Below are 26,988 nucleotides of genomic sequence, written 5' to 3' on the forward strand. Positions count from 1 at the left end.
CCATATTCATATACACTGCTAAATATGTTACTTGTGTGCGCGCGTGTGTGTAGGGTGTGTTATTGATAATCAGTTTATCTCTGTGCTGCAGTCACTGCTTATCGTCACCCTGCAGCCACTTTTCACTCAGTTCACAAACGTCAACAAACCACTTGAAACTTTATGAAAATGTTTAAAGATCAGAAACTAAAAACTAACCCGAACTGACCTGAACTAACAGCAGCTTTATCACATTAAAATCCGTCCCTGTTGATTTATTTGATTACAAGTTTTGGTTTTCTGATACAACAAAACTTTAACATCTGATCATCTGTCACATTTGTTATATTGATTATATATAATAACTCGTCATCAGCAGTGATGTCTACTTCTAAGAACTTCTGAACATAGTCACTGCTGATTGTTTTGTCTTTTTTATGCATGAATGTGAAAATATTCTCACTTCTTTGTTTTACTCACTTGTCTTTCGGTGAGTTGGCAGCCATTTTTCTCTTAGGAATCAGTCAAGTGAACAAATAAACTCATCAGCTGATGGAGCGATGACTTGAAGGTCTAAGGTGCACCCCGTCGGACGGTCTGGAGGAGGAGCAGGAGGTGGAGCTGTGTGTGACACAGATAAGAGTTCCAGAGTTAGGGTTAAAGAGTATCTGTTAGCTTTACTAAATAGTTTGTTTGAAACATCCCTTTAAATTCCTGAAGCTGTGATGTTGCTGACCCAGAGCCTTTCAAAAGAAAAGAAATTAATCCAAGACTTTCAAACACAGTTTGGTACAAACTGAGAGAATCATCGTGATGCAAAGCAGCAAACTGAATACTGATTGGTTGAAACACTATCAGGAGTCTGAAAACAGATGCACTGTGAACATGTCTTGCTCACGTTCGTGTTATTTCTCACAGCTCGTTTGGTGTCTTTGAATATGTTGAGTCATTAGGGCATTGTTGTTCCTGCTTTGGTTTCGTTGCCTTGTGTTTCGGTGTTTTACTCTTTATTGTTTCTTTATTTGACCTTTGGTGGTATTTCTGTCATCTTCTATGTGTGTATTATCTTTCGGTCACTTCCTTTTTTACTTTGAAAGTTAGTCTTTTTTGTGTCCTGTGTTAGTTTTGCTCCCATCTTTTATCGCTCTGATTCTTCTCACCTATTCTCAAACCACCTTCTGCGTCTTACAGCTTTGGTTGGATTTGTGTATTTTTTTTGGTGTAATATCCAGCCCTTGCTGATTGTGACCTACACTCGTTTTCACACCTTGGCTCGTGTGATTAGGTAGAGGATCAATAGGGGGTCCACGACCCTCTTATGGGGACACTCCCATAACACTTAAATACCTGGGACTCTCCACCAGTTGCTCTTAGAACTGAAGAAGCTTCTCGGATGTGAAACGTCTTCAAGGAAATGTAAAGATAAGATAAGATAAGATAAGATAACCTTTATTAGTCCCACACGTGGGAAATTTGTTTTGTCACAGCAGGAAGTGGACAGTGCAAAAGTTATGAGGCAAAAATTAGAATACAATAAGAATAAATACAGTACACAACTGTACAGAATAGAATAAAATAAAATACTATATACAGTAGAATAAAATAAAATAAATATACAATAAGATAAAAATAGAATACAAATACAAATACTATATACAACTGAGTAAAAATACAACGATGACAGAAAGGATTATTGCACTTAGTATTATTGCATATGTATGGATGTGTGTGCTTGATCAGTTAAAGTCTTTATTATGGAGTCTGACAGCAGTGGGGAGGAAAGACCTGCGAAATCTCTCCGTCCCACACCGTGGGTGCCGCAGTCTCCCACTGAAGGAGCTGCTCAGTGCTGTCACAGTCTGCTGCATGGGGTGGGAGATGTTGTCCATCAGGGATGACAGCTTAGCCGCCGTTCTCCTGTCACTCACCACCTCCACTGGGTCCAGAGGGCATCCTAGAACAGAGCTGGCCCTTCGGATCACCCTGTTCAGTCTCTTCCTGTCCCCAGCAGAGATGCTGCCGCCCCAGCAGACCACACCATAAAAGATAGCAGTCTGGATGCTTTTCTTTCCGAGCTCCTTAGACTACGACGTACGATGTTGTGGATGAGTTTGGTTCTTGGTGTGATCAGTTATTCTTAAAGATCAACACCTTTGAAACTAAGGACATGGTTATTGACTTCAGGAAGCCATCCCCCATCCTGCACTGAGACTGCTGCCATTGAACTGGTGGATAGTTGTAAGAATTTGGGGGTTGTCCTTGATAAGGCTCTGTTCTTTGAGTCACATTTTGATTCCACAGTGAAAAAAAGTCCAACAAAGCTGTACTTTTTAAGGAGTGTTGAACATTTCATGTGAAATGATGACCCTTTTTTATAAAGTTTTGTTGAATCAGTTTTAATGTTTTGTATCATTGCTTGTAGGGCTGTTTGATATAACGATATATATCGGATGACGATATAAAAACGTCTATCGTTTCATTTTACGCTATCGTTTGTTTTGTGGTGTCGCAAAATAGACTGTTTACAACAATATTTTTTCATGTTCTGATGTCACTATAGTTATTATTCATTTCTTAAAGTTCTCTTTCTCTTATATTTAATATAACCACCACGGACGGACAAGCGCCTGTTTTTATGCGTTGTTGTTAGCAACAATGATGATAAGACCATCGCGTGTCCGCTTGTTTATGTTCCACATAAACCTTTCACAATAAAGCTCAAGATCCCATTGAGACTTTTCAAAATAAACTGAATGAGAAGAAAAAAAGAGCCGTCAGGTGCTAAAAAATAAACCGTAGACTCAAACGTTAGAACAGGCTTTTCCCCGCAGCACGCCGTGTAATAAATACTCAGAAAGAAAACGGCGCCATTACAACTTATGTCTAAAAATGCATCGTTTCATGCATCGGTTAAAACACTCGACTCCAGCTACACGACGCCCAGCTGGAAACACTTCACGCAAGTTGAGCTGCCCGAGATTCACAGACTTTACAGAAAAAGTTACATTTGTGTGATTTATATCGTTATCGGGACGATAGACGTCTTATATCGGGATATGAGATTTTGGTCATATCGCACAGCCCTAATTGCTTGGTTACGGTAATTTGTCTTTAACCAATGAGACCAGACTTGCTAACCTGGTTAAAGTTGCTGGTCAGATTTCATGGAGGTCTCAGGTCCAGCTGATGGACTTTTATAACAGGTAGGTGCTGAGGAGGTCATGTTATGTTATTCTAAGGAGCTTGGAAAGAAAAGTGTCTGAGCTTCTTTAGCTTGAAGCTTGAAGACGTGGACATAGATGCTTCTTTCACTCCTCTCCACCATGTGAACATTGGCGTCCTCTCTGTGCGGTCACTGTCCACTTTTTTTTCTTCCTGATCCTGATAGTTAGGGCTGGATCAGGTGACCCTGAATCCTCCCTTGCTTATGCTACAATAAGTGTAGGCTGCTGGGGGATTCCCATGATGTATTGGCTGTTTCCTCTTCATTCACTATGTGTTAATAGACCTCTCTGCATTCAATAGTTAGTTATTATTAATCTTAGAAATATGGTATCTAAGCAGATTCTTACTCTGGATGGCATTACCTTGGCCTCCAGTAATGCCGTGAGGAACCTTGGAGTCATTTTTGACCAGGACATGTCCTTCAACGCACATATTAAACAAATATGTAAGACTGCGTTCTTCCATTTGTGCAACATCTCTAAAGTTAGAAATATCCTGTCTCAGAGTGACGCTGAAAAACTAGTTCATGCATTTATTACTTCCAGGCTGGACGACTGTAATTCATTATTATCAGGAAGTCCTAAAAACTCCCTGAAAAGCCTTCAGTTAATCCAAAATGCTGCAGCAAGAGTCCTGACAGGGACTAGAAAGAGAGAGCTGTCTCGGTCGTTGTGTCCTTGGGCAAGACACTTCACCCGTTGCCTGCTGGTGGTGGTCAGAGGGCCCGGTGGCGCCAGTGTCTTGCCTCTGTCAGTGCGCCCCAGGGTGGCTACAATGTAGCTTGCCATCACCAGTGTGTTAATGTGTGTGCATGGGTGGATGACTGGATAAGTAAAGCGCTATACAAATACAGGCCATTCTCCTGTTTTGGCTTCTCTTCATTGGCTCCCTGTTCAGAAATCCAGATTTCAAAATCCTGCTCCTCACATACAAGGTCTTAAATAATCAGGCCCCATCTTATCTTAATGACCTTGTAGTACCATATCACCCTATTAGAGCACTTCGCTCTCGCTCTGCAGGCCTACTTGTTGTTCCTAGAGTATTTAAAAGTAGAATGGGAGGCAGAGCCTTCAGTTTTCAGGCCCCTCTTCTGTGGAACCAGCTTCCAGTTTGGATTCAGGAGACAGACACTATCTCTACTGTCAAGATTCAAACTTTCCTTTTTGCTAAAGCATATAGTTAGGGCTGGACCAGGGGACCCTGAATCCTCCCTTAGTTATGCTGCAGTAGGTGTAGGCTGCTGGGGGATGTAATCGATTACAACCTGACTCGCTGCAGCTGCTTTTTAAGTCACTTTAAATTCATTTAGAGCGTTAAAGTCATCTCAGCCTCAACCTCACTCTGAGCTGATAATCAGTCACTGATGGAATTACTGTCAGTTCAATTCAACTCAGCCCACCGAACAGGCTAAATTCACAGAGCATGCTACCATGGTAACCATCCCAGAGTTGACGTCAACTCTGTTTGCAGAGGATAAAAAGATCACTTTTATCTCAGGATTCACAAAGTCAGAGTTTTAGCTGAACTTGTCAGTAAAAACATGGTGACGCCAAAACAAAAATATCAGTAGAAACATGAGGCAGAATAATAAGGAAATCCCAACAGAGATCCAGGACGTTGGTGCTTTAAACAGCAGAAAAGAAGACAAACTCAGATATAAATGCAGGCTGTGCTGCATCACAGGTTTTCTGCTCCTTCCATAAAAGTGAGATTTCTCCCGCTGTGGACTGGAGCCCTGCCAGCTACACCTCACTACTGGAAGACCAAAGGTTCAGGCTTTTCCTTTAATTTGGCACCAGCCAGTACATTAATGAAAAAAGATGAAGTTCAGAAAAATCAGCAGAAAGTCTAAATGACGCATTTCTCTGACAGGAAACAAACCAGCTGAAGGGCTTTACCTCGAGTGTAGCCAGATATTCTTTCACTGATTCCTGGATGTATTGATAACGTTCAGCCGCTTTTTCTTCCTGCTGTGTGAACCAGTAAAACCAACCTTTTATCTCACTTTGCTCGGTTTTGGTCTGTTTTTCTCATCTGTAGCTTTGGTCGCCAGTCTGTTGTGAAATCTTTCTTCCTCTTTTTTGTCACGTTTTTTCAAATCCTCTTTTCTATCTCTTCTCCTTTGTTCATTTGTCTCTCCTTTTTCTGCACCTTCAGCAGAATCACTTCTTCAGAGCCCATTGACCTTTAACCTCTGATATCAGTCAGTGCAATGGACTTTGTTTCTGTGCAAATAATGGAAACATGATAACGGAGCAGAACAACAGCACAGATAACGAGGAAATATCTGAGTCATTACTGATGTTGAATTTTCTTTTCTTCCCTGAACCAAGAAGCAAGTTCAGCATAGCTGAGATTTCTTTCCCTAACTGGCTTCTGTAACACCATCAGACGGGGGTTGTCATAAATCAACCCAGAATTTATTTAATCCAACTGTGAGCGTGTTCGCGTAAACGAGGACAAGTCTACAACATGTGACTTATCACAAACGTGGTCGGGATAGTCAAGCCACGGATTTCACAAAGCAAGATGAAACTGTGACATCGGAAAAATCTGAAGATCTTAATCATGGAGTTCAGAGCAGAACTGCAGATTATTGTTTGATTTTTCATTTCAATTCGTAGTAAACAGAAGAATATTTTTAATCACATTATTAATAATAAATGTAAACACCAACACCAGATGAATTAAATATCTCATCCTGTCGAATAAAATGCAGGTTCAAACTGTTTTGTTTTTATTTATTCCAGACTTCAGGTGATAATGAAACTTTACTCGATCAATAATTAAGAGGGTCACTCATTAATGACAGGATGAAGCTCCACCCTAAACACAAATGACCCACTGACATTTTTTAGCACATCATGCAGAACACAAATAATTAATCATTACACCAAGATCAAAACATCTGGGTCAATTAAAAAAACAAAACAAAACACAGAAAACATCCAGGAAAGAACGAAAGAAAACATGGCCGACAAGCTGAAGACACAACGTCCTGTTTCAGGACTGCAAACATCACAGATCCTAAAATGAACAAGATAAACCGCTAAATAAATGAGAGACAAAAAAACGATACGTTTGAGATTTGTTTCAAAGTTAAATTTCACTCTCATTGTAATTAAAAATGGGACAGCGCCGTTTTGAATTAGTGAAAGAAAACTTTTGGCATCATTTCATGTGGTCAGCTGTTTGTCTGTCACGTGTATAAACATCCAGATGACCTACCAGAGTCAGATGACTGATGATGTCATGAAATAAGGAGCCTTCACTGGTCAGAGATGAAGAAATATCTGGAGCAATCAGGGTCATATCGTCCACACTGCAGAAAAAACGTCTTTAGAATCCAGAAAGGAATTTAAATAAAGAACAAATGAAGTTCCTTAGATACCACGTAAGAGTTTTTGAGATATTTGATACGATTTAGTTTCATCGCTTTATTCAGTCATCAAATGACCTTTGAAAAACCATTCAGTTCACAGAAAAAAGACCACAAGGCTGAGATGGAAAATTTAATTAAAAAGGAAGTGAGATCATTTAAAAAAGGTGTTATTACTGGTTCAGCTTCAGCTCCACCCACGCCGTCGCCTGGTCCAGCTTCAGCTCCGCCCTCGCATGGTCCAGCTCTGGCTTCAGCCGCCTCATCCTCGTCTGGTCCAGCCACAGTGGCTTCTTCCACGCCAGGTCCGGCTTCAGCATCCGGTCCTGCCTCGTCTGGTCCTGCCTTGTCTGGTCCTGTGGTTGCCACACCGTCATCAGTTCCAGCTCGTCCTGTTCCACCTCGTCTCTGCCGGCCGCTTTCCTGGCTGCTGGTCGGGCGTCATCGCCGTCGTGGGCGGCCCCCAGACCCCATCCATCCATCCATTCGCTTCCGCTTATCCTTTTCAGGGTCGCGGGGGGCGCTGGAGCCTATCCCAGCTGTCATAGGGCGAAAGGCGGGGTACACCCTGGACAGGTCGCCAGTCTGTCACAGGGTTAACACATAGGGAAAGACAACCATTCACACTCACATTTACACCTAGTGGCAATTTGGATTATCCAATTAACCTATCCCCACAAGCTGCATGTCTTTGGACGGTGGGAGGAAGCCGGAGTACCCGGAGAGAACCCACGCAAACACGGGGAGAACATGCAAACTCCACACAGGAAGACCCCGGCCTGATGGTGGAATTGAACTCAGGACCTTCTTGCTGTGCGGCAACAGTGCTAACCACCGTGCCACCATGTTTCTGTTCATTCAAATTCAAAGAGCATCATAACTCTGTCAGACGCTGTGTGATGTCTTACTTGTCTTTCTTGTCCTCAGAGGTAGCACCTGGAGTGGAGATCTTGTCTCCCTCACTCCCGCCTTCCTGGACCTGGGCCGCCTGCTGCTAACACGACGTGGCCTGCCGGCCCACCACTCACTTGCCTGCCTCCCCACGCTTCGACTGCTTCCGGGCTTCCGCCCCACCTGTCACCTCCACCTGAAACCAATGCCCCGGCCCCTGCCTAGTCCTGTTTCTACCTCCCCGCTGCCTCTGCTGTTCAGCCGTCTCCTAGAGGTGTCTAGGTCGCCCTCTTTATCGTAAATAATCCTACGCGCCACGAGTGTGGTGGCGCCGCTTTGCTTTTGCTTTTGTTTGCCTGTGGGCGGAAATAAATCATTTGTTCCCTACCGTCTCGCTTCCGGGTTGGTTTCTGCACCTGTGTCCATCTTTGTTCCCTCGTGCCGCTGGGCCGTGACACAATGTCCAGAATGTCCAGTGTGTGTAAGAACTGTATGTGTGGGTCAGTACTGTGTGGTGGTGTGATTGAGAGACCGTATCGCCTGCGGGAAGAAGCTCCTCCTCAGTCTCTCTGTGTTGGTCTTCAGGGAGCGGAATCGCTTTCCTGACCTCAGCAGAGAGAACAGTCTGTTGTTGGGATGGCTGAGGTCCTTCACGATCTTCCTGGCCTTGGTCCAGCACCGCCTGCTGTAGATTGAGTGCAGGTCAGGGAGCTCGGAGCGGATGGTGCGCTCAGCTGACCGCACAACCCTCTGTAGAGCTCGTCTGTCCTGCATGGTGCTGTTCCCGAACCAGGTTAAGATGTTTCCCGTCAGGATGCTCTCTATGGTGCACGAGTAAAAGTTCCTGAGCACCTTGGAGGGCAGTTGGAAGTCTCTCAAGCGTCTGAGGTGGTAGAGACGCTGACGGGCCTTTTTCACCACGGTGTTGATGTGACAGGACCATGACAGGTCCTGCGTGATGTGAACTCCGAGGTATTTGAAGCTGTCCACTTTCTCCACTGGGCACTCGTTGATGACAGGGGTCTTACTGACGTTTAGAAGGAGGTTGTTCCTCTGGCACCAGTTCTCCAGATTCCTAATCTCCTTCAGGTAGGCCGTCTCGTTGTTATCAGAGATCAGGCCCACCACGACGGTGTCGTCAGCAAACTTGATGATGGTGGTGGAGCTGGTAGTGGCCACACAGTCATATGTGTACAAAGAGTACAGCAGGGGGCTCAGAACACACCCCTGGGGGGCTCCAGTGCTGAGAGTGGTGGAGGCTGAGACATGTCTGAGACTCATGTGACCGTGTCCGCTTGTGGTGGAATATAAACGGCACTTATAATGACCGATGTAAATTCTCGAGGTAGATAAAAAGGACGACATGTAACGGAGGCGGAAGGCTGGTTTTACTTCCACAGTGGGTTTTGTGCGAAGGAAGAAAATCTTCCTCCAACCGGATTGAGCAGTGGAGCCGCCAAGGGAAAGCACACGATTGAAAAAACTGTATAATTAAAATATAATTTATTATATTTAAATAGTTAAAAATGTAAAATGAATTAAAACAACCCTGGCCAAGGGGTAACACAATAAAAATCAATAAAACACAACATTAAAAGTCCAGTGGCATCCGCCACGGTATAAAAGTCACAAAGAACTAAGAAATCCAGCGAAATGGTGTAAAAGGGAAACCCAGCGGAGTCCTCGCCTTCCTCCCCGCATTCCGCGTCCCGGTATGCCCGGGTGGGCAGAGCTCTCAACTCCGCCCGCCGCTTCTTTAAAACTGCAAATCGGCACAGCCGTCTCGTGCCTTCCGCTGGTGCTGTCTCCGCTCTCCCCGCTGGTGTTGTCAATCCCCGCTGGCGATCTGTGCGCTGGTCCTCTGTGCACTGGTGCCCTTCGCGCTGGTGCTCTCTGCAGTCTCATCCGTCTCGAGCCTCCAGCCCTCAGCCGAGGCCCTCAGCCTCCAGCCTTCAAGCGCAGCCGTCCGTCACAGCTCTATAGCCCAAGCCTTCTCTCCATATCTCTGGCTCAGCTTCTCAGTCACTCCGGTCAATCTCTTTCGTCTCTTCCGCTTCGAGCCTCCAGCCTGAAGCCGAGGCGCTCAGCCTCTAGCCTTCGAGCGCAACTCCTCAAAGCAAAGCTTTCCTTCCTCACTCGTCCTCAAAAAGCGCTCCTTTCTGTCGTCTACCCAGCCCTCTTATTGGCCTCTCTGGTACCTCTCAGGTGAAATCAAGTTAGTAATCAGATAGGGGTGGAGTCTTTACAGGACAGGTGTTCAATTAAATAAGATAAAAACATGCAATAGAATTCATACAAACAAACCCAATATACAATATTAAAATATTAAACAGATAAAACATCGCAAAACATGCACAGTAAAAACTCTAAATAACTTGTCCCGTTTCACCCCGTGACAGACACATGATGGACAGTAGTTCCAGATTTGGTGTGCAGGAGCATGTGAGAGGAACAACGTTCGCACTGTTGCACCAGTTTTTGTTCACCATTAAACACACGCCGCCTCCCCTTGACTTCCCCGAGTCCCGTGTCCTGTCCATGCGGTGAACCGAGAAGAACTCGGCCGGCTGGATGGCATGGTCCGGCACCGCTGGGTTTAGCCATGTCTCGGTGAAGCAGAGGAGATTGCAGTCCCGAATGTCTCTCTGGAACTTTATCCTGGCCCTGAGGTCATCAAGCTTGTTCTCCAGTGACTGGACGTTGGCGAGCAGGATGCTAGGCAGAGGTGTGCGGTGTGCACGAGCTCTCAGCCTGTTCCTGACGCCGGCTCGCTTCCCTCTAGGCCGCCGCCGCTTCCTTTTGTTCTCCCTCAAGATCTCACTCGGCCAGCTCGGATCCGGAGTTAAAAACTTCGAATTGGGAGTACATTTTATACCAATAGAAACAAGAGTGTCACTGTCATACCTAATGTACCCAATGGTGATAGTTTTGCCGATTTAGAAACGCTGAAAACTAACTTAAAAAACAAAGACAAAGAAAAAGTGGTCGGAGCAGTCGTGACAGCAGCCGACTTCACCGGCGCCATCTTCCTTCCATCTTTTCCATTCTTTGTCAGGTTGTCTGTTGTTCACATCAAGTTTCATGCCCAGGTTTTTCATGTTGTTTGTTTTGTTCACCAAGTTTACAGGGAGTGCAGAATTATTAGGCAAATGAGTATTTTGTCCACATCATCCTCTTCATGCATGTTGTCTTACTCCAAGCTGTATAGGCTCGAAAGCCTACTACCAATTAAGCATATTAGGTAATGTGCATCTCTGTAATGAGAAGGGGTGTGGTCTAATGACATCAACACCCTATATCAGGTGTGCATAATTATTAGGCAACGTCCTTTCCTTTGGCAAAATGGGTCCAAAGAAGGACTTGACAGGCTCAGAAAAGTCAAAAATAGTGAGATATCTTGCAGAGGGATGCAGCAGTCTCAAAATTGCAAAGCTTCTGAAGCGTGATCATCGAACAATCAAGCGTTTCATTCAAAATAGTCAACAGGGTCGCAAGAAGCGTGTGGAAAAACCAAGGCGCAAAATAACTGCCCATGAACTAAGAAAAGTCAAGCGTGCCGCTGCCAAGATGCCACTTGCCACCAGTTTGGCCATATTTCAGAGCTGCAACATCACTGGAGTGCCCAAAAGCACAAGGTGTGCAATACTCAGAGACATGGCCAAGGTAAGAAAGGCTGAAAGACGACCACCACTGAACAAGACACACAAGCTGAAACGTCAAGACTGGGCCAAGAAATATCTCAGGACTGGTTTTTCTAAGGTTTTATGGACTGATGAAATGAGAGTGAGTCTTGATGGGCCAGATGGATGGGCCCGTGGCTGGATTGGTAAAGGGCAGAGAGCACCAGTCCGACTCAGACGCCAGCAAGGTGGAGGTGGAGTACTGGTTTGGGCTGGTATCATCAAAGATGAGCTTGTGGGGCCTTTTCGGGTTGAGGATGGAGTCAAGCTCAACTCCCAGTCCTACTGCCAGTTTCTGGAAGACACCTTCTTCAAGCAGTGGTACAGGAAGAAGTCTGCATCCTTCAAGAAAAACATGATTTTCATGCAGGACAATGCTCCATCACACGCGTCCAAGTACTCCACAGCGTGGCGGGCAAGAAAGGGTATAAAAGAAGAAAAACTAATGACATGGCCTCCTTGTTCACCTGATCTGAACCCTATTGAGAACCTGTGGTCCATCATCAAATGTGAGATTTACAAGGAGGGAAAACAGTACACCTCTCTGAACAGTGTCTGGAAGGCTGTGGTTGCTGCTGCACGCAATGTTGATGGTGAACAGATCAAAACACTGACAGAATCCATGGATGGCAGGCTTTTGAGTGTCCTTGCAAAGAAAGGTGGCTATATTGGTCGCTGATTTGTTTTTGTTTTGTTTTTGAATGTCAGAAATGTATATTTGTGAATGTGGAGATGTTATATTGGTGTCACTGGTAAAAATAAATAATTGAAACCTGGCGGGTCGCGGAGTGTGGGAGTGCCTACTGGGGTCAGCGGGGGAGCTGGCCCCAGGGAGGGGTCACCTGCCCCTCCCTTCCTTCCCTCCCCATCTCCAGCTGCCTCCCTCCTCCTGCTCCACCACAACCACCCACACATGCAGGGCCTTGGAGTAGGGGTATGTCACCAGGATGCAGAGGAGGCTACCCCCCCCCCCCCCCCCCCCCCCTCTGTCCCCTTCTGGCTGCCTCTGCCTCAATTTTATCCCACAACTTAGACATTCACATTACTCACACCCTCATTACACATACATATAGGATCTTGGGGGTGGGCACGATACACGGAGTCCAAGTTACCATCAGGGTGTACGCCTCACCCCTGGCGTCGTTGCCCACCTCTCAATTTTAAATACACGTAGACATTGAGGGCTAGCAGGAGGGACTATGCGCTTACCTGCTGCTCTCTGGCAGGTAGCTCCATGCCCTCCTGGGTTTTAATTGCACCTTAGAACACACATGCATCAACACTACAATGAGCGGGTGGAGGGAGGTTTGGAGTCTTCTCTCACCCCCATTCTCTGCGGCCTACTGGAGCGGGGGGGCTAGGAGGAGTGGGCCATCCGACTGCGGTCTGGGGCCTCCCTGCTGCTGCGGAGTCGGGGCGGTCTGCCTCTCCCCGCCGCAGGGAAAAGGGAAACACCACCTGGGTCTGGGTGCAGTTCCCCCCTCCAGGGGCAAGGGTACCTAGACCCGGTTAGTAGAGTACGCTTGGGGAGTGTGATCGTGTATACAGCGTCCCTTTATGTCTGTCTCCACGTCGGTTGAGTGTGAAGTACATATGAGAGCATGAGGGTGGGAATGGATGTTTGTGTCTGTGTGTGCCTGTATGTCTGTGTCTATATGTCAGGTTGGGTATCAGACGCCACCTCTCTGGGGACATCTCGGGCCCTCCAAGGTTTGGAGGCCTATTTCCACCCACCACCACTTCCCCTGCCGGTGGCGGACTCCCTCAGGTATCGGTGCGTTGGTGGTTCTTTGTATCTGGGGGTGGGTGTCCGGGTACACACCGGCTCACTCCTTGGCGGCCGCTTATTGGGCCTCGCTCGCTCGGGCCACTTTGGAGGTGGGGTGCCCCCGGCCTCTCGGCCTGGGGTTCGGTCACTCAGGCGCAGCTGGCTGCCGGCGGAGCTCACGGGCGCGTCACTGCAACTCCCCCTGGCTTCTGCTCCGCGGCTGCTGAATGAGCTCTCATCTGGGACTCTCCTTAGCTCTTACTGGGACAGTGGCGCGGCTGCCCCTCTGTGGGTCTTCCTTGGTCTCTTGTGTTCTGGGTGCCTCTGGATGTCTGGAGTTTTGATCTCCTCCATACCTGCTTGATACCATAGAGGACAGGGCTGTGGCTCCCCACACTCTCTAGCAGATCATTACATGGAGAAACCTTTGGAATGCAAGCATGCTGATCCACACAGGTATGCACACAGGTGTACACACGGGTATTCACAGATGCGGACTACAGCTTTCTTGGCTGCTGCCTCAAAGCACACTGTGCGCTGTCTATCTTGCGTGCTGCACAATATCGTTTATTATTTAGTAACTATTGATATCTATGACTAGCTAGTTTATTGTGATGGTGCTTTTTTTTTTTTTTATTATTATGTTGCTCTTTGTTGTTTGCTGTCTCCCCTGTTTTTTTTGTTTTTCTTTCTCTCCATACAGGTGACCCAGGAGTTTTTTTTTTTTGTTTTTTTTTTGTTTTTTTTCTCTCTTCCCCCCCTTCTCACCGTCTCTTCTCCCCTTTGGTTTTCTTTCTTCCTCTCCCCCTCTTTCTTTCATTCTTTCCCCCTGTCCTATTAAAAAAAAAAAAAAAAAAAAAAAAAAAAAGGATGAACTGAAGCTCCGCCATCACGTGATGTCACATGCTGCTGTTTCTGATGTCACTTCCAAAAAAAGAAAAAGAAAAGAAAAAAAAAAAAAAAAGAAAAAAAAAGAAATGGGTATATATTTGTTTTTTGTTAAGTTGCCTAATAATTATGCACAGTAATAGTCACCTGCACACACAGATATCCCCCTAAAATAGCTAAAACTAAAAACAAACTAAAAACTACTTCCAAAAACATTCAGCTTTGATATTAATGAGTTTTTTGGGTTCATTGAGAACATGGTTGTTGTTCAATAATAAAATTATTCCTCAAAAATACAACTTGCCTAATAATTCTGCACTCCCTGTAGGTTAATGTTTTTGTTAATATTCACGTTTTCTTCCACATTCTTTGTCTGCATTTTGGGTGCTCTTTGCAAATTCATACAGTGTGCTGTGATATAACGACCTGACCACATGCAGCAGACACGTGCTGCATTTTCCTTGCTGCAACCGGTGGCTGCTTCCAGCGCCACATTCACCTTAACCATAGCGGCTCCAGCCTCCACAACCAGGTGGAAGTGGGTGCAGGGGCTTTGTTGCCAGTACAACAGCAAAACTGCTTAGAGAGATTGGGATCAGAGGACAGGCGCAATGGCAGGCTCTAAGAGAACTAGCTAACACTGCTGAGAGGACCAGTCACTGGCTATGGCTAAAAAGGGCTGACATCACTTGGGCAGCTAAGGCAGTAAGCTAACCGTGAGAGAAAAGAAAATATTCTGCTCTTCTTCCGTTTTCTGGGAGGCAGTAGGGAGCTAGCATACCATACAGATCTCTAATCCCTAAACCTAACCAAGAAAAAAAAATGGCAGATTAGCTTGTGATAAAAGACCGAAAGTTGAGGCACACAACGAGGCGCCTTGAGGCGCTCTTCAAGAGAGTGGTCACAGTGGAGTGCTGCTTTTTTTAGATCTCAGTCACTCCATGAGTCTTTTACACTCCCTGGAATATTTCTTATATATTTTTAGTTTGAATCTCTTTCCATTTCTAGCCAGAATGTTTATCTTTCCAAATTTAACCAGAAATTTCACAGGGAAACAAACCATTTGGTATACCTGATCTCTATGATTAGGTTTATTGTCCTCTTCTAAAGGTCTGGGGCCTGTGCTTCGTACCGCGCTAAGTGAGTTAGCTGGATTAGATTGTTGACGATTTCGCGTGATCCTGGATCGTTCGGTTCCCCGAAGCCCATCCGGGACTTGCTGTCATAGCAACAGAGCCGTAAGCGTAAACCTGCTGGGGAGCAGGTTTACTTTATGTAAACAGGATTAGATCGCGGCCACGCAGGTATGCCCGCGTCATTCATACGAAAGCAACAGCGATATTCCACCACTGTTTCACCATAAATAAATAACATCACTGTAACCAAAGATAATGCAGCACTTGATCCTTTTATTGATTTCACACAGATACATACAGGTCATTCCCTAAAAAAGGGAAATGTACTATTAACATTCTATTACATGTATGTGATTATTACAGATGTAATTCATATTTCAGAGTAGTAATTGCAAATTACTTCGTGTAATCAAGATGAGAGACCACGGCTATAAAAGCGAAGGTGGATTTGGGAAGTCTGTCGCAGTCATATCCTGTCCGTTTACGCGAGCAACCCATTGCGGAAGGTGCAAGATTGATAAGGAGAGTCCTCAGAATTCAGCGTATATTGCGGGACAGACAGGATCCTTTAGCTCAGCGCGACAGTGTGCTCATAGAGAGCTATCGATTTTCCCGTGAGGGTATTATTCACTTAACCAACTTGTTGACGAGGGGGTGCAGGACCACCACCTGTCTTTTTTTGCTCTGCCCTTTTCTTGGTTGCTGTTATAAACAAACAGATTATTCCAGGGTCTCTTTCCAAGAGACGACAAGCAATATAAGTGATAAATATTACCATTCTGTAGAATATTCTTATATTTCACTTTTACTTGTTCCCATGTTCTAGTGGGTCCTGTTGTGGCTCTAATGTGAAAGGGGATATAATATAACATATTATAATATAATATAATGTAATATAATATTGGATAATATGGTGTGATATGATAAATCTACCCTACTGCCTACTGGTGTTGGCCAGAGGGGCCGATGGCACGATATGGCAGCCTGGCTTCTGTCAGTCTGCCCCAGGGCAGCTGTGGCTACACCTGTAGCTGCCTCCACCAGTGTGTGAATGTGAGAGTGAATGAATAGTGGCATTGTAAAGCGCTTTGGGTGCCTTGAAAAGCGCTATATAAATCCACTCCATTATTATTGTTATTATTGAATTACTTACGAGTTTGATTTGTCAGCAACTTTCTGCCAGCCCTCTCTCCTTGCTTTTGCAGCCTTTGCAGTGTTCCCTTGCGTTTTAATTAAACTCTGAAACTCCTGAAATCCCTCACTCAAGAGTTCTTGCTCTGCTGCCGAAAAATACCGAGCGCGCTCCTTCGACATTTTCGCCGACCAATCAAAGGGTTGCCGATCAATGTTTCTACTATCGATGCGCAGCCCCTGTTGGGCCACCCAGTGATCTCACATTACTTCATCCAGCTATACTAATCGTCAACAACAGGTGTGTTCGGGGAACCGGAATAGCGAGCTCAGAGTTAGCGCGATGATTTGGTCTTGGATGTTTCATTTGATCTTGGATGTAGTAAGCGACGTACGAAGCACAGGGCCCTGAAGTGTACACAAGTCTGAAGGCAAATAGTAAATTTTTCTGCACGCATTTCAAATGTCCTTCCATGTTATTCCACTTATCCGGGGTCAGGTCGCAGGGGCAGCAGCCTAAGCAGAGAAGTCCAGACCTCCCTCTCCCCGGCAACCCCCTCCAGTTTGTCCAGGAAACACCAAGGCGTTCCCAGGACACGCTGGAGAGATCTAATCTCTCCAGCGTGTCCTGGGTCTGCCCCAGTGGGACAAACCCAGAATACCTACCCAGAAGGCATCCCTGTTATGGCATCCCTGAACCACCTCAACTGGCTCCTTTCGATATGAAAAAGCAGCGGCTCTAATCTGAGCCCCTCCTGGATGGCTGATGTTATGTCCCTTGGCTATAGAAGGGGCTAACATAAAGTTAAAATAGTGAAGGAGTCAAGATGGTAGCTTTTAAAAGGTTTATCTTCAGCTGTAAAGGTTGAGTTCAGACTGACAATCAGCTTCAGGGAGAGCCAAGGCCAACATAACAAGCAAAACATCCCTAATACGAAAATAAAAGGAACTTGCCTAACTCCAAAGAAAACAAAATATACAACAAATAACCATAACCTACCTAACAATACATAAACAGGAGAAAACAGGATCACAAAACAAAAAGCAGTTTCTCAACAGCTCAATTACTTCTTAAAACAGAATAACTGCTATGATGCCTTCCAGTCAGGTTTTAGACAGAACCACAGCACTGAAACCGCTCTGACCAAAGTGTTCAATGACATATGTCTGAATACAGACAGTGGAAAAATGTCAGTCTTAGTTTTACTGGATCTCAGTGCAGCATTTGATACAGTTGACCACAACATATTACTCAAATGACTGGAGAACTGGGCAGGTCTTTCAGGAACTGTACTAAACTGGTTCAAAACATACTTAGAAAACAGGAAATACTTTGTATCAATAGGTAACTTCACATCTGAGCAGACAAGTATCACATGTGGAGTTCCCCAAGGTTCCATCTTGGGATCCCTTCTGTTTAACATTTACATGCTCCCACTGGCACAGATTATAAAGAACAACAAAATAAACTACCACAGCTATGCAGATGACACACAAATATATATCACAATGTCACCAGGAGACCAAGGCCCTGTACAGGCTCTTGGTAAATGCATTGAGGAAATTAATGACTGGTTGTGCCACAATTTTCTCCAGCTAAACAAAAACAAAACTGAGGTAATAGTCTTTGGTGCCAAAGAAAAACGATTACAGGTCACCAGAGAACTTCAATCTATACACCTAAAAACCACAAACCAGGAGAGAAATTTGGGTGTAGTGATGGATGCAGACCTAAACTTAGAAAAACACATTAAGACTATAACAAAATCAGCTTACTATCACCTCAAGAATATATCAAGGATCAATTCAATTCAATTCAATTTTACTTATATAGCGCCAAATCACAACATAAGTCGCCTCAAGGCGCTTCATAGATACAGAGAAAAACCCAACAATCATATGACCCCCTATGAGCAAGCACTTTGGCAACAGTGGGAAGGAAAAACTCCCTTTTAACAGGAAGAAACCTCCGGCAGAACCAGGCTCAGGGAGGGGCGGCCATCTGCTGCGACCGGTTGGGGTGAGAGAAGGAAGACAGGATAAAAGACATGCTGTGGAAGAGAGACAGAGGTTAATAACAGATATGATTCAATGCAGAGAGGTCTGTTAATACATAGTGAGTGAGAAAGGTGACTGGAAGGAAAAACTCAATGCATCATGGGAATCCCCCGGCAGCCTATGTCTATTGCAGCATAACTAAGGGAGGATTCAGGGTCACCTGATCCAGCCCTAACTATATGCTTTAGCAAAAAGGAAAGTTTTAAGCCTAATCTTAAAAGTAGAGATAGTGTTTGTCTCCTGAATCCAAACTGGAAGCTGGTTCCACAGAAGAGGGGCCTGAAAACTGAAGGCTCTGCCTCCCATTCTACTTTTAAATACTCTAGGAACAACAAGTAGGCCTGCAGAGCGAGAGCGAAGTGCTCTAATAGGGTGATATGGTACTACAAGGTCATTAAGATAAGAAGGGGCCTGATTATTTAAGACCTTGTATGTGAGGAGCAGGATTTTGAATCCTGGATTTAACAGGAAGCCAAAACAGGAGAAATCTGCTCTCTTTCTAGTCCCTGTCAGGACTCTTGCTGCAGCATTTTGGATTAGCTGAAGGCTTTTCAGGGAGTTTTTAGGACTTCCTGATAATAATGAATTACAGTAGTCCAGCCTGGAAGTAATAAATGCATGAACTAGTTTTTCAGCGTCACTCTGAGACAGGATATTTCTAATTTTAGAGATGTTGCGCAAATGGAAGAACGCAGTCTTACATATTTGTTTAATATGTGCATTGAAGGACATGTCCTGGTCAAAAATGACTCCAAGGTTCCTCACAGTGTTACTGGAGGCCAAGGTAATGCCATCCAGAGTAAGAATCTGCTTAGATACCATATTTCTAAGCTTTTCAGGGCCGAGTACAATAACCTCAGTTTTATCTGAATGAAGAAGCAGAAAGTTAGCGGCCATCCAGGTCTTTATGTCTTTAAGACATTCCTGCAGTTTAACTCATTGGTGTGTGTTATCTGGCTTCATGGACAGATAGAGCTGGGTGTCATCTGCATAGCAGTGTAAATGTATGCTATGTCTTCTAATGATATTGCCTAAGGGAAGCATGTATAATGTAAACAGAATTGGTCCTAGCACTGAACCCTGTGCAACTCCATAATTAACCTCAGTGTGTGAAGAGGACTCTCCATTTACATGCACAAACTGGAGTCTATTAGATAGATATGATACAAACCACTGCAGTGCAGTACCTGTAATACCTACAGCATGTTCTAATCGCTCTAATAGGATATTATGGTCGACAGTATCGAATGCTGCACTAAGGTCTAGCAGGACAAGCACAGAGATGAGTCCACTGTCAGAGGCCATAAGAAGATCATTTGTAACATTCACTAAAGCTGTTTCTGTGTTGTGATGAGCTCTGAAACCTGACTGAAACTCTTCAAATAAACCATTCCTCTGCAGATGATCTGTTAGCTGTTTGACAACTACTCTTTCAAGGATTTTTGATATGAAAGGAAGGTTGGAGATTGGCCTATAATTAGCTAAGACTGCTGGGTCTAGAGATGGCTTTTTGAGTAAAGGTTTAACTACAGCTAGCTTGAAGGCCCGAGGTACATAGCCGATCATTAGAGATAGGTTGATCATATTTAAGATCGAAGAATTAATTAATGGCAGGACTTCTTTGAGCAGTTTTGTAGGAATGGGGTCTAAAAGACACGTTGATGGCTTGGAGGAAGTAATTATTGAAGTTAACTCAGAAAGATCAATTAGAGAAAAAGAGTCTAACTTAACATCAATGGTACTAAGAGTAGCTGTAGATAATATTACATCTGTGGGATGATTACTGGTAATTTTTTCTCTAATGATAAAAATTTTATTTGTGAAGAAGTTCATGAAGTCATTACTAGTTAACGTTAAAGGGATTGTTGGCTCACAAGAGCTCTGACTTTTTGTCAGCCTGGCTACAGTGCTGAAGAGAAACCTGGGGTTGTTCTTATTTTCTTCAATCAGTGATGAATAGTAAGATGTTCTGGCTTTGCGGAGGGCTTTCTTATAAAGCAGCAAACTATTTCTCCAGGCTAAATGATGATCCTCTAAATTTGTGACAGACCATTTCCTCTCCAGATTACGAGTCATCTGCTTTAGGCTACGTGTTTGAGAATTATACCACGGAGTCAGGTACTTCTGATTAGAGACCTTAGTTTTCACTGGAGCTACAGTATCCAGAGTCGTACGTAGTGAGGAGGTGAAATTATTAACAAGATGATCGACCTCTGTTGGGGTAGCGTTCAGATAGCTGCTCTGCTCTGTGTTGGTACAGGGCATTGGAGATGATAACAGTGGGTGGATTATATTCTTAAACTTAGTTACAGCGCTTTCAGAAAGACATCTACTGTGATAAAGTCTACTCTCCACTGCTGTGTAATCAATTATTGTAAATGTAAATGTTATCAGGAAATGATCAGACAGGAGAGGGTTTTCAGGAAACACTGTTCAAAATGTTCAGTTTCTATGCCATATGTTAAAACAAGATCTAGAGTGTGATTAAAGTGGTGGGTGGGTTCTTTTACATTTTGAGAGAAACCAATTGAGTCTAATAACAGATTAAATGCCATGTTGAGGCTGTCATTTTTAGCATCTACGTGGATGTTAAAATCACCCACAATAATTATTTTATCTGAGCTCAGAACTAAATTAGATATAAAGTCTGAGAAATCAGACAGAAACTCTGTGTAAAGCCCAGGTGGACGATAGATGATAACAAGTAAGACTGGTTTCTGAGTTTCACAGCTGGGGTGGACAATGTTAAGCATCAGGCTTTCAAATGAATTAAAAGTCTGTCTGGGTCTTTGGTTGATTAATAGGTTGGTGTGAAAAATTGCTGCCACACCGCCCCCTTGGCCTGTGCTTCGAGATTTCTGGTAGTTAGAATGACTCGGGGGTGTTGATTCATTTAAACTAACATAATCATCCTGCTGCAACCAGGTTTCTGTAAGGCAGAGTAAATCAATTTGTTGATCAATTATTAAGTCATGTACTAACAGAGACTTGGAGGAGAGAGACCTAATATTTAATAATCCACATTTCACTGTTTTACTCTTTGGTTCAGGAAGACTTCAGGACTTCAGGAAGCACACAGCCCCACTCCCCCCCATCATCCTGACTGACACCCCCATCACCTCTGTGGACTCATTCCGCTTCCTGGGTACCACCATCACCCAGGACCTGAAGTGGGAGCCCACCATCACCTCCGTCATTAAGAAAGCCCAGCAGAGGATGTACTTCCTGAGGCAGCTGAAGAAATTCAACCTGCCAACACGGACGATGATGCAATTCTACACTGCAATCATCGAGTCCATCCTCGTTAGCTGCAGACTCCCATCTCTGCAGGATCTGTACACCTCCAGGACACTGGGGCGTGCAGCTCGGATCTCAGCTGACCCTTCTCACCCTGGACACAATCTGTTTGACCTGCTCCCCTCAGGCAGGAGGCTCTGGTCCATTCGCACCAGAACCTCTCGCCATAAGAACAGTTTCTTCCCCTCTGCTGTTGGACACATGAACAATAACTGTATGACTGTTCCCACCACTAACACATGACCCTATGCTGTGTTCACTGCATCATTCCATGTTTGGCACTGATCACCACCTGCACTCATGTATATATCATGTATATATCTATCTATCTACTTAGCACTTTTAATTCTTATTCTCATTTTTATTTTCATGTCTATTTAAGCTTAATTTATAACAGTATTTATAACAGTATGTTTGCACTGAAGCACCGCAGCAATTTCCTAATGTTGTAAACCCGCTCAACATTTGGCAATAAAACCCTTTCTGATTCTGATTCTGATTCTGATTCAGATGTGGATACTGTATTGTTCTTTCTTTGTAATTGTTTATGTTTAAGTTGTTTGTTGATGGTTTTTAGTTTGTTTTTTGTCTGTTTGGGAGCTGACACAGTCTCTATGGAGATGGGTTTTTGGGGGGGGTAGCAGGAGGAGAGAAGCTGCAGAGAGGCGTGTAAGACTGCAACTCTGCTTCCTGGTCCCAACTCTGGATAGTCATATTTTGGGGGGTTTAATAAATTTGTCCATATTTCCAGAAATGAGAGCTGCTCCATCCAAAGTGGGATGGATGCCGTCTCTCCTAACAAGACCAGGTTTCCTCCAGAAGGTTTGCCAATTATCTATGAACCCCACATCATTTCTGGGACACCACTCAGACAGCCAGCAATTTAAGGAGAACATGCGGCTAAACATGTCACTCCAAGTAAGACTGGTTTCTGAGTTTTACAGCTGGGGTGGACGAGGCTAAGCATCAGGCTTTCAAATGAATTAAAAGTCTGTCTTGGTCTTTCATTAATTAATAGGCTGGTGTGAAAAATTGCTACCACACCGCCCCCCCGGCCTGTGCTTCGAGGTTTCTGGTAGTTAGAATGACTCGGGGGTGTTGATTCATTTAAACTAACATAATCATCCTGCTGCAACCAGGTTTCTGTAAGGCAGAGTAAATCAATTTGTTGATCAATTATTAAGTCATGTACTAACAGAGACTTGGAGGAGAGAGACCTAATATTTTGGGGGGTTTAATAAATTTGTCCATGTTTCTAGAAATGAGAGCTGCTCCATCCAAAGTGGGATGGATGCCGTCTCTCCTAACAAGACCAGGTTTCCTCCAGAAGGTTTGCCAATTATCTGATCTGATTGGGGAGGGGACCAGAGAAAACTACAGAGTCCGACATTGTTTTGGCAAAGTTGCACACCGATTCAATATTGATTTTAGTGACCTCTGATTGGCGTAACCGGGTGTCATTACTGCCGACGTGAATTATGATCTTACTGAATTTACGTTTACCCTTAGCCAGCAGTTTTAAATTTCCTTCAATGTCGCCTGCTCTGGCCCCTGGAAGACAACTGACTATGGTTGCCGGTGTCTCTAGCTTCACATGTCTGAGAACAGAATCACCAATTACCAGAGTTTGATCCCCGGCGGGTGTGTCGCCGAGTGGGGAAAAACGGTTAGACACATGAATGGGTTGGTGGTGTACCTGGGGCTTCTGTTTAGGACTATGCTTCCTCCTCACCGTCACCCAGCCGCCCTCTTTCCCCAGCTGCTTGGGGTCTGCCAGGGAACAGCTAGTGGGGCCTACGCTATCTTCGGCTGCACCAGCTACAGGGGGCTGGCTAGCTATGGGTGAATGAAGGGTGCGAAGCCGAGTCTCCAATTCAGTAATCCTGGCCTCCAGAGCTGCAAATATGCTACATTTGTTACAGATATCATTACTGCTAAAGGAGGCCGAGGAGTAACTAAACATCTGACACAATGAGCAAGAAAGTGCAGGAGGGACAGGTGAAGTAGCCGTGGTGCTAACGAGTCGGCTACGAGCTAAGCTAAGCTAGCGAAACAGTACAGAGACAGTGAGTGAATACTTTGGCTCTAAATTAGGTAGTGAGTACACAGAAAGTGTGCTTCGGATGAAGCACGTGAAGATTATACTATGAAAGAGAATGTATTTAAAACCTAGAAACTACAATATTCTCTTTAGATGCAGAAAAAGCATTTGACAGAGTTAACTGGAAATTTCTATTTGCAACTTTACACAAATTTGGTTTTGGATCCTCTTTCATAAACTGGTTAAAAATATTATATAATTCCCCAACAGCTTGTGTCAGAACAAATGACCAGACATCCTCCAGCTTCTGTCTCTTGAGGGGCACCAGGCAAGGATGCCCACTCTCCCCTTCACTGTTTGCAATTTTTATTGAACCACTAGCGGCAGCAATTAGACAGAATTCAGTAATTAAGGGCATAAAATGCAAGAACGTGGAACATAAAATCAGCCTTTATGCGGATGATGTGTTACTCTTTCTCCAAAATTCACAAACCAATATCTCTGGGGTGATTGAATTGATAAACTCTTTTGCAAGAATATCAGATTACTCAATTAACTGGTCAAAATCTACAGTTCTACCGATTAATTGCTCCTTCCATAATTCCTCTTCTACACCACTGCAATCGGGGAAATATAAAATATTTAGGTATTAATGTTTCTCCCAAGCTTGCAGATCTAACTAAATTAAACCATATCCCACTTTTAAAGACAGTAGGCGGCGATCTGGCTAGATGGAAATGTCTACCCATATCACTCATGGGAAGGGTTGCCGCTATAAAAATGATGGTCTTACCAAAAATAAATTATTTATTCTCAATGATCCCAACTAAACCGCCACAAGATTGGTTCAGATCTCTAGATTCATGTATGTCCAAATTCCTTTGGAAAAATAAACCCCCACGTATAAGCTTAAAAACACTACAAAAGACCAAGGATAAAGGAGGACTAGAACTGCCTAACTTTCAGCACTACTTCTTAACCAACAGGCTTCAGTTTATCTCAGGATGGCTAAAACATACCCTCTTAGATGAACCTTGGCTAGATGTAGAACAAGCACTTTGCAATAATCTAGAGATCTCAGACCTACCATTTATCAGCTCAAACATCCAACGACATGAATGCTTTAAAAGCATCAACATCAGCTCTTCTCTGACAGCATGATGGGAGTTTCTAAAATTGACGGAGTCTTCATTGATCCCATGCAAACGTACACCTATCTGGAACAACCCTGACATATTACAAAACAATAATATGATAAACTTTTCAGATTGGAGTGGTAAAGGAATCAAATATTTAGAACATATACTAGAAGGAACAGAATTTATTTCATTTGACGGACTAGTTACACAATATGGGATCAACAAGAAAAGATTTTTAGAATATCAACAAATTAAATCCATAGTAAAAAAGAAATTTAAACCGGGTCAAGTTGAACTACAAACACCACCAAGTGTGGTTCAATTTCTTACTCTTAAAACCCCCAAATTACTATCCAAAATATACAGAATGCTTTCTAAAACAGATGAATCAATATCACTTCCTATTGCAAAATGGGAAGCGGATTTATCAGTTAACTTAGACCTAAACTTCTGGTCTCAGATTTGCTTAAAAACCTTTCATCTAATTAGAAATCCCAGTCTTCAATTAATTCAATGCAAAATATTACATAGAGTGCACTATACAGGTCATCGGATGTTCAAGATGGGCTTTACGTCTACCAACAACTGCTCACACTGCCAAACCAATTCACCGGACAATTACATCCACGCTCTTTGGTTCTGTCCACCAGTTCAGAAGTTTTGGCGCGAGATATGTGAAGACTTATCAAAGTGTCTGAAATGTAACATTCCAACTTCCCCCTTAGTGTGTTTGTTGGGCAGCTTAGATAATGTCACTTCAGAAAAGAATATCGCCCATATGGTTTTCACTGCCCTATGCATAGCCAAGAAAACTGTCCTCATGAACTGGAAAAATAAAAATAATCTTAATTCTAACCAATATAGAAATTATCTATTAGATTACATTAGTCTTGATACAGCCTCTGCCACCACATCAGATCAATTGCTCTGGGCTCCTTTGATCAGCTCCATCACCTAGTGGGGGTGGGGGGGTCATAGTTTGGTCCCGCCTTCACTGTTGTGGTTGGTGTGGGGGTAGGGACAGGCTTAGGGCGTCAGGGGGTTCCCCGGAGGCATCTTCCTTGGGGGGCTCAACCCGGGGTAGCGGTCATGTCCGGTTAGGGGCTCTGTTGGCTTTCAGGTGACTGTTTCCTCGTGGCTGCGTGCAGCGGGGCTAGGGGAGGGTCTGTGCTGACGGACGTGGGTTACTGACCTGGTAGCCTGGCTGCCCCTGGGTGGGTCCGGGATGGGCGTGAGGTTCTGGGGGCGCTCCGTCTCTGGGCTGGGGCCCGGGCCGGGCCTCGGGGGCTCGGGTCCTGGTTGGTGTGTTGCCGGGGTTGTGGGCGGGTGGGTGCATGGGGGCCCAGCCCTGGAGCAGGGTGCCACCGGTGCATCGAGCCACCTGGGGGGCTCTTCAACTGGTGGGGGAGATTGTCACATCTTGCAGGAGCTTTCCTCTCCTCAGGAGCTGCCTCTGCAGGAGGGGGAGATAAAGGAGAGGTGGAGGAAGATCTCAGCCTGGGTGTTTATTGTCTTATGTAGTCTGGAAGAAGAGTGGATGGTGGGGTGGGTGCAGTTTTCTCCGTGGTGGGGTTGGGTGGACTGTCCCGGGCTCTGTGGGGCCGGGAGGCGCTGCTGCGCTGGGCCCCGGTCTGGATGGGCCTGGGCCCCCTTTCCCTGGCGGGTCGCGGAGTATGGGGTGCCTACTGGGGTCAGCGGGGGAGCTGGCCCCAGGGAGGGGTCACTTGCCCCTCCCTTCCTTCCCTCCCCATCTCCAGCTGCCTCCCTCTTCCCGCTCCACCACAACCACCCACACATGTCACCAGGGTGCAGAGGAGGCCACCCCCCCCGTCCCCTTCTGGCTGCCTCTGCCTCAATTTTATCCCACAACTTAGACATTCACATTACTCACACTCTCATTACACATACATATAGGATCTTGGGGGTGGGCACGATACACGGAATCCAAAGTACCATCAGGGTGTACACCCCACCCCTGGCGTCGTTGCCCACCTCTCAATGTTAAATACACGTAGACATTGAGGGCTAGCAGGAGGGACCATGCGCTTACCTGCTGCTCTCTGGCAGGTAGCTCCATGCCCTCCTGGGTTTTAAATGCACCTTAGAACACACATGCATCAACACTAAAATGAGCGGGTGGAGGGAGGTTTGGAGTCTTCTCTCACCCCCATTCTCTGCGACCTGCTGGAGCGGGGGGGCTAGGAGGAGTTGGCCGTCAGACTGCGGTCTGGAGTGTGGAGCCTTCCTGCTGCTGCGGAGTCGGGGCGGTCTGCCTCCCCCCACCGCAGGGAAAAGGGTAACACCACCTTGGTCTGGGTGCAGTTCCCCCCTCCAGGGGCAAGGGTACCTAGACCCGGGGCTTAGAGTACGCTTGGG

General features: G+C 45.0%; 1 protein-coding gene across 2 annotated transcripts in view; it reads right to left on the reverse strand.

Annotated features, from left to right (window-relative positions):
* LOC147328720 (equilibrative nucleoside transporter 1-like) overlaps positions 1 to 5,384 on the reverse strand; it is a 34,979-nt gene extending 29,595 nt beyond the window's left edge. The window contains exons 1-2 of one of the 2 annotated variants that reach the window (XM_086297323.1): positions 5,198 to 5,384; positions 460 to 600 (exon numbers count right to left, since the gene is read on the reverse strand). In XM_086297323.1, the coding sequence (XP_086153449.1) occupies positions 460 to 485 (26 nt within the window). In that variant the 5' untranslated portion in view covers positions 486 to 600; positions 5,198 to 5,384. Of the gene's footprint in view, positions 1 to 459; positions 601 to 5,102 lie in introns of both variants that reach the window. The other variant, XM_086297320.1, reaches the window with a different exon arrangement.
* Between the last annotated feature and the right edge of the window lie 21,604 nt (positions 5,385 to 26,988).

Source organism: Aulonocara sp. 'chitande type north' Nkhata Bay, linkage group LG6 (genome assembly GCF_057382095.1).
Source record: "Aulonocara sp. 'chitande type north' Nkhata Bay isolate Kocher_YH1m ecotype deep benthic linkage group LG6, A_spYH_male_GT1.1, whole genome shotgun sequence".
NCBI classification, from domain to species: domain Eukaryota; kingdom Metazoa; phylum Chordata; class Actinopteri; order Cichliformes; family Cichlidae; genus Aulonocara; species Aulonocara sp. 'chitande type north' Nkhata Bay.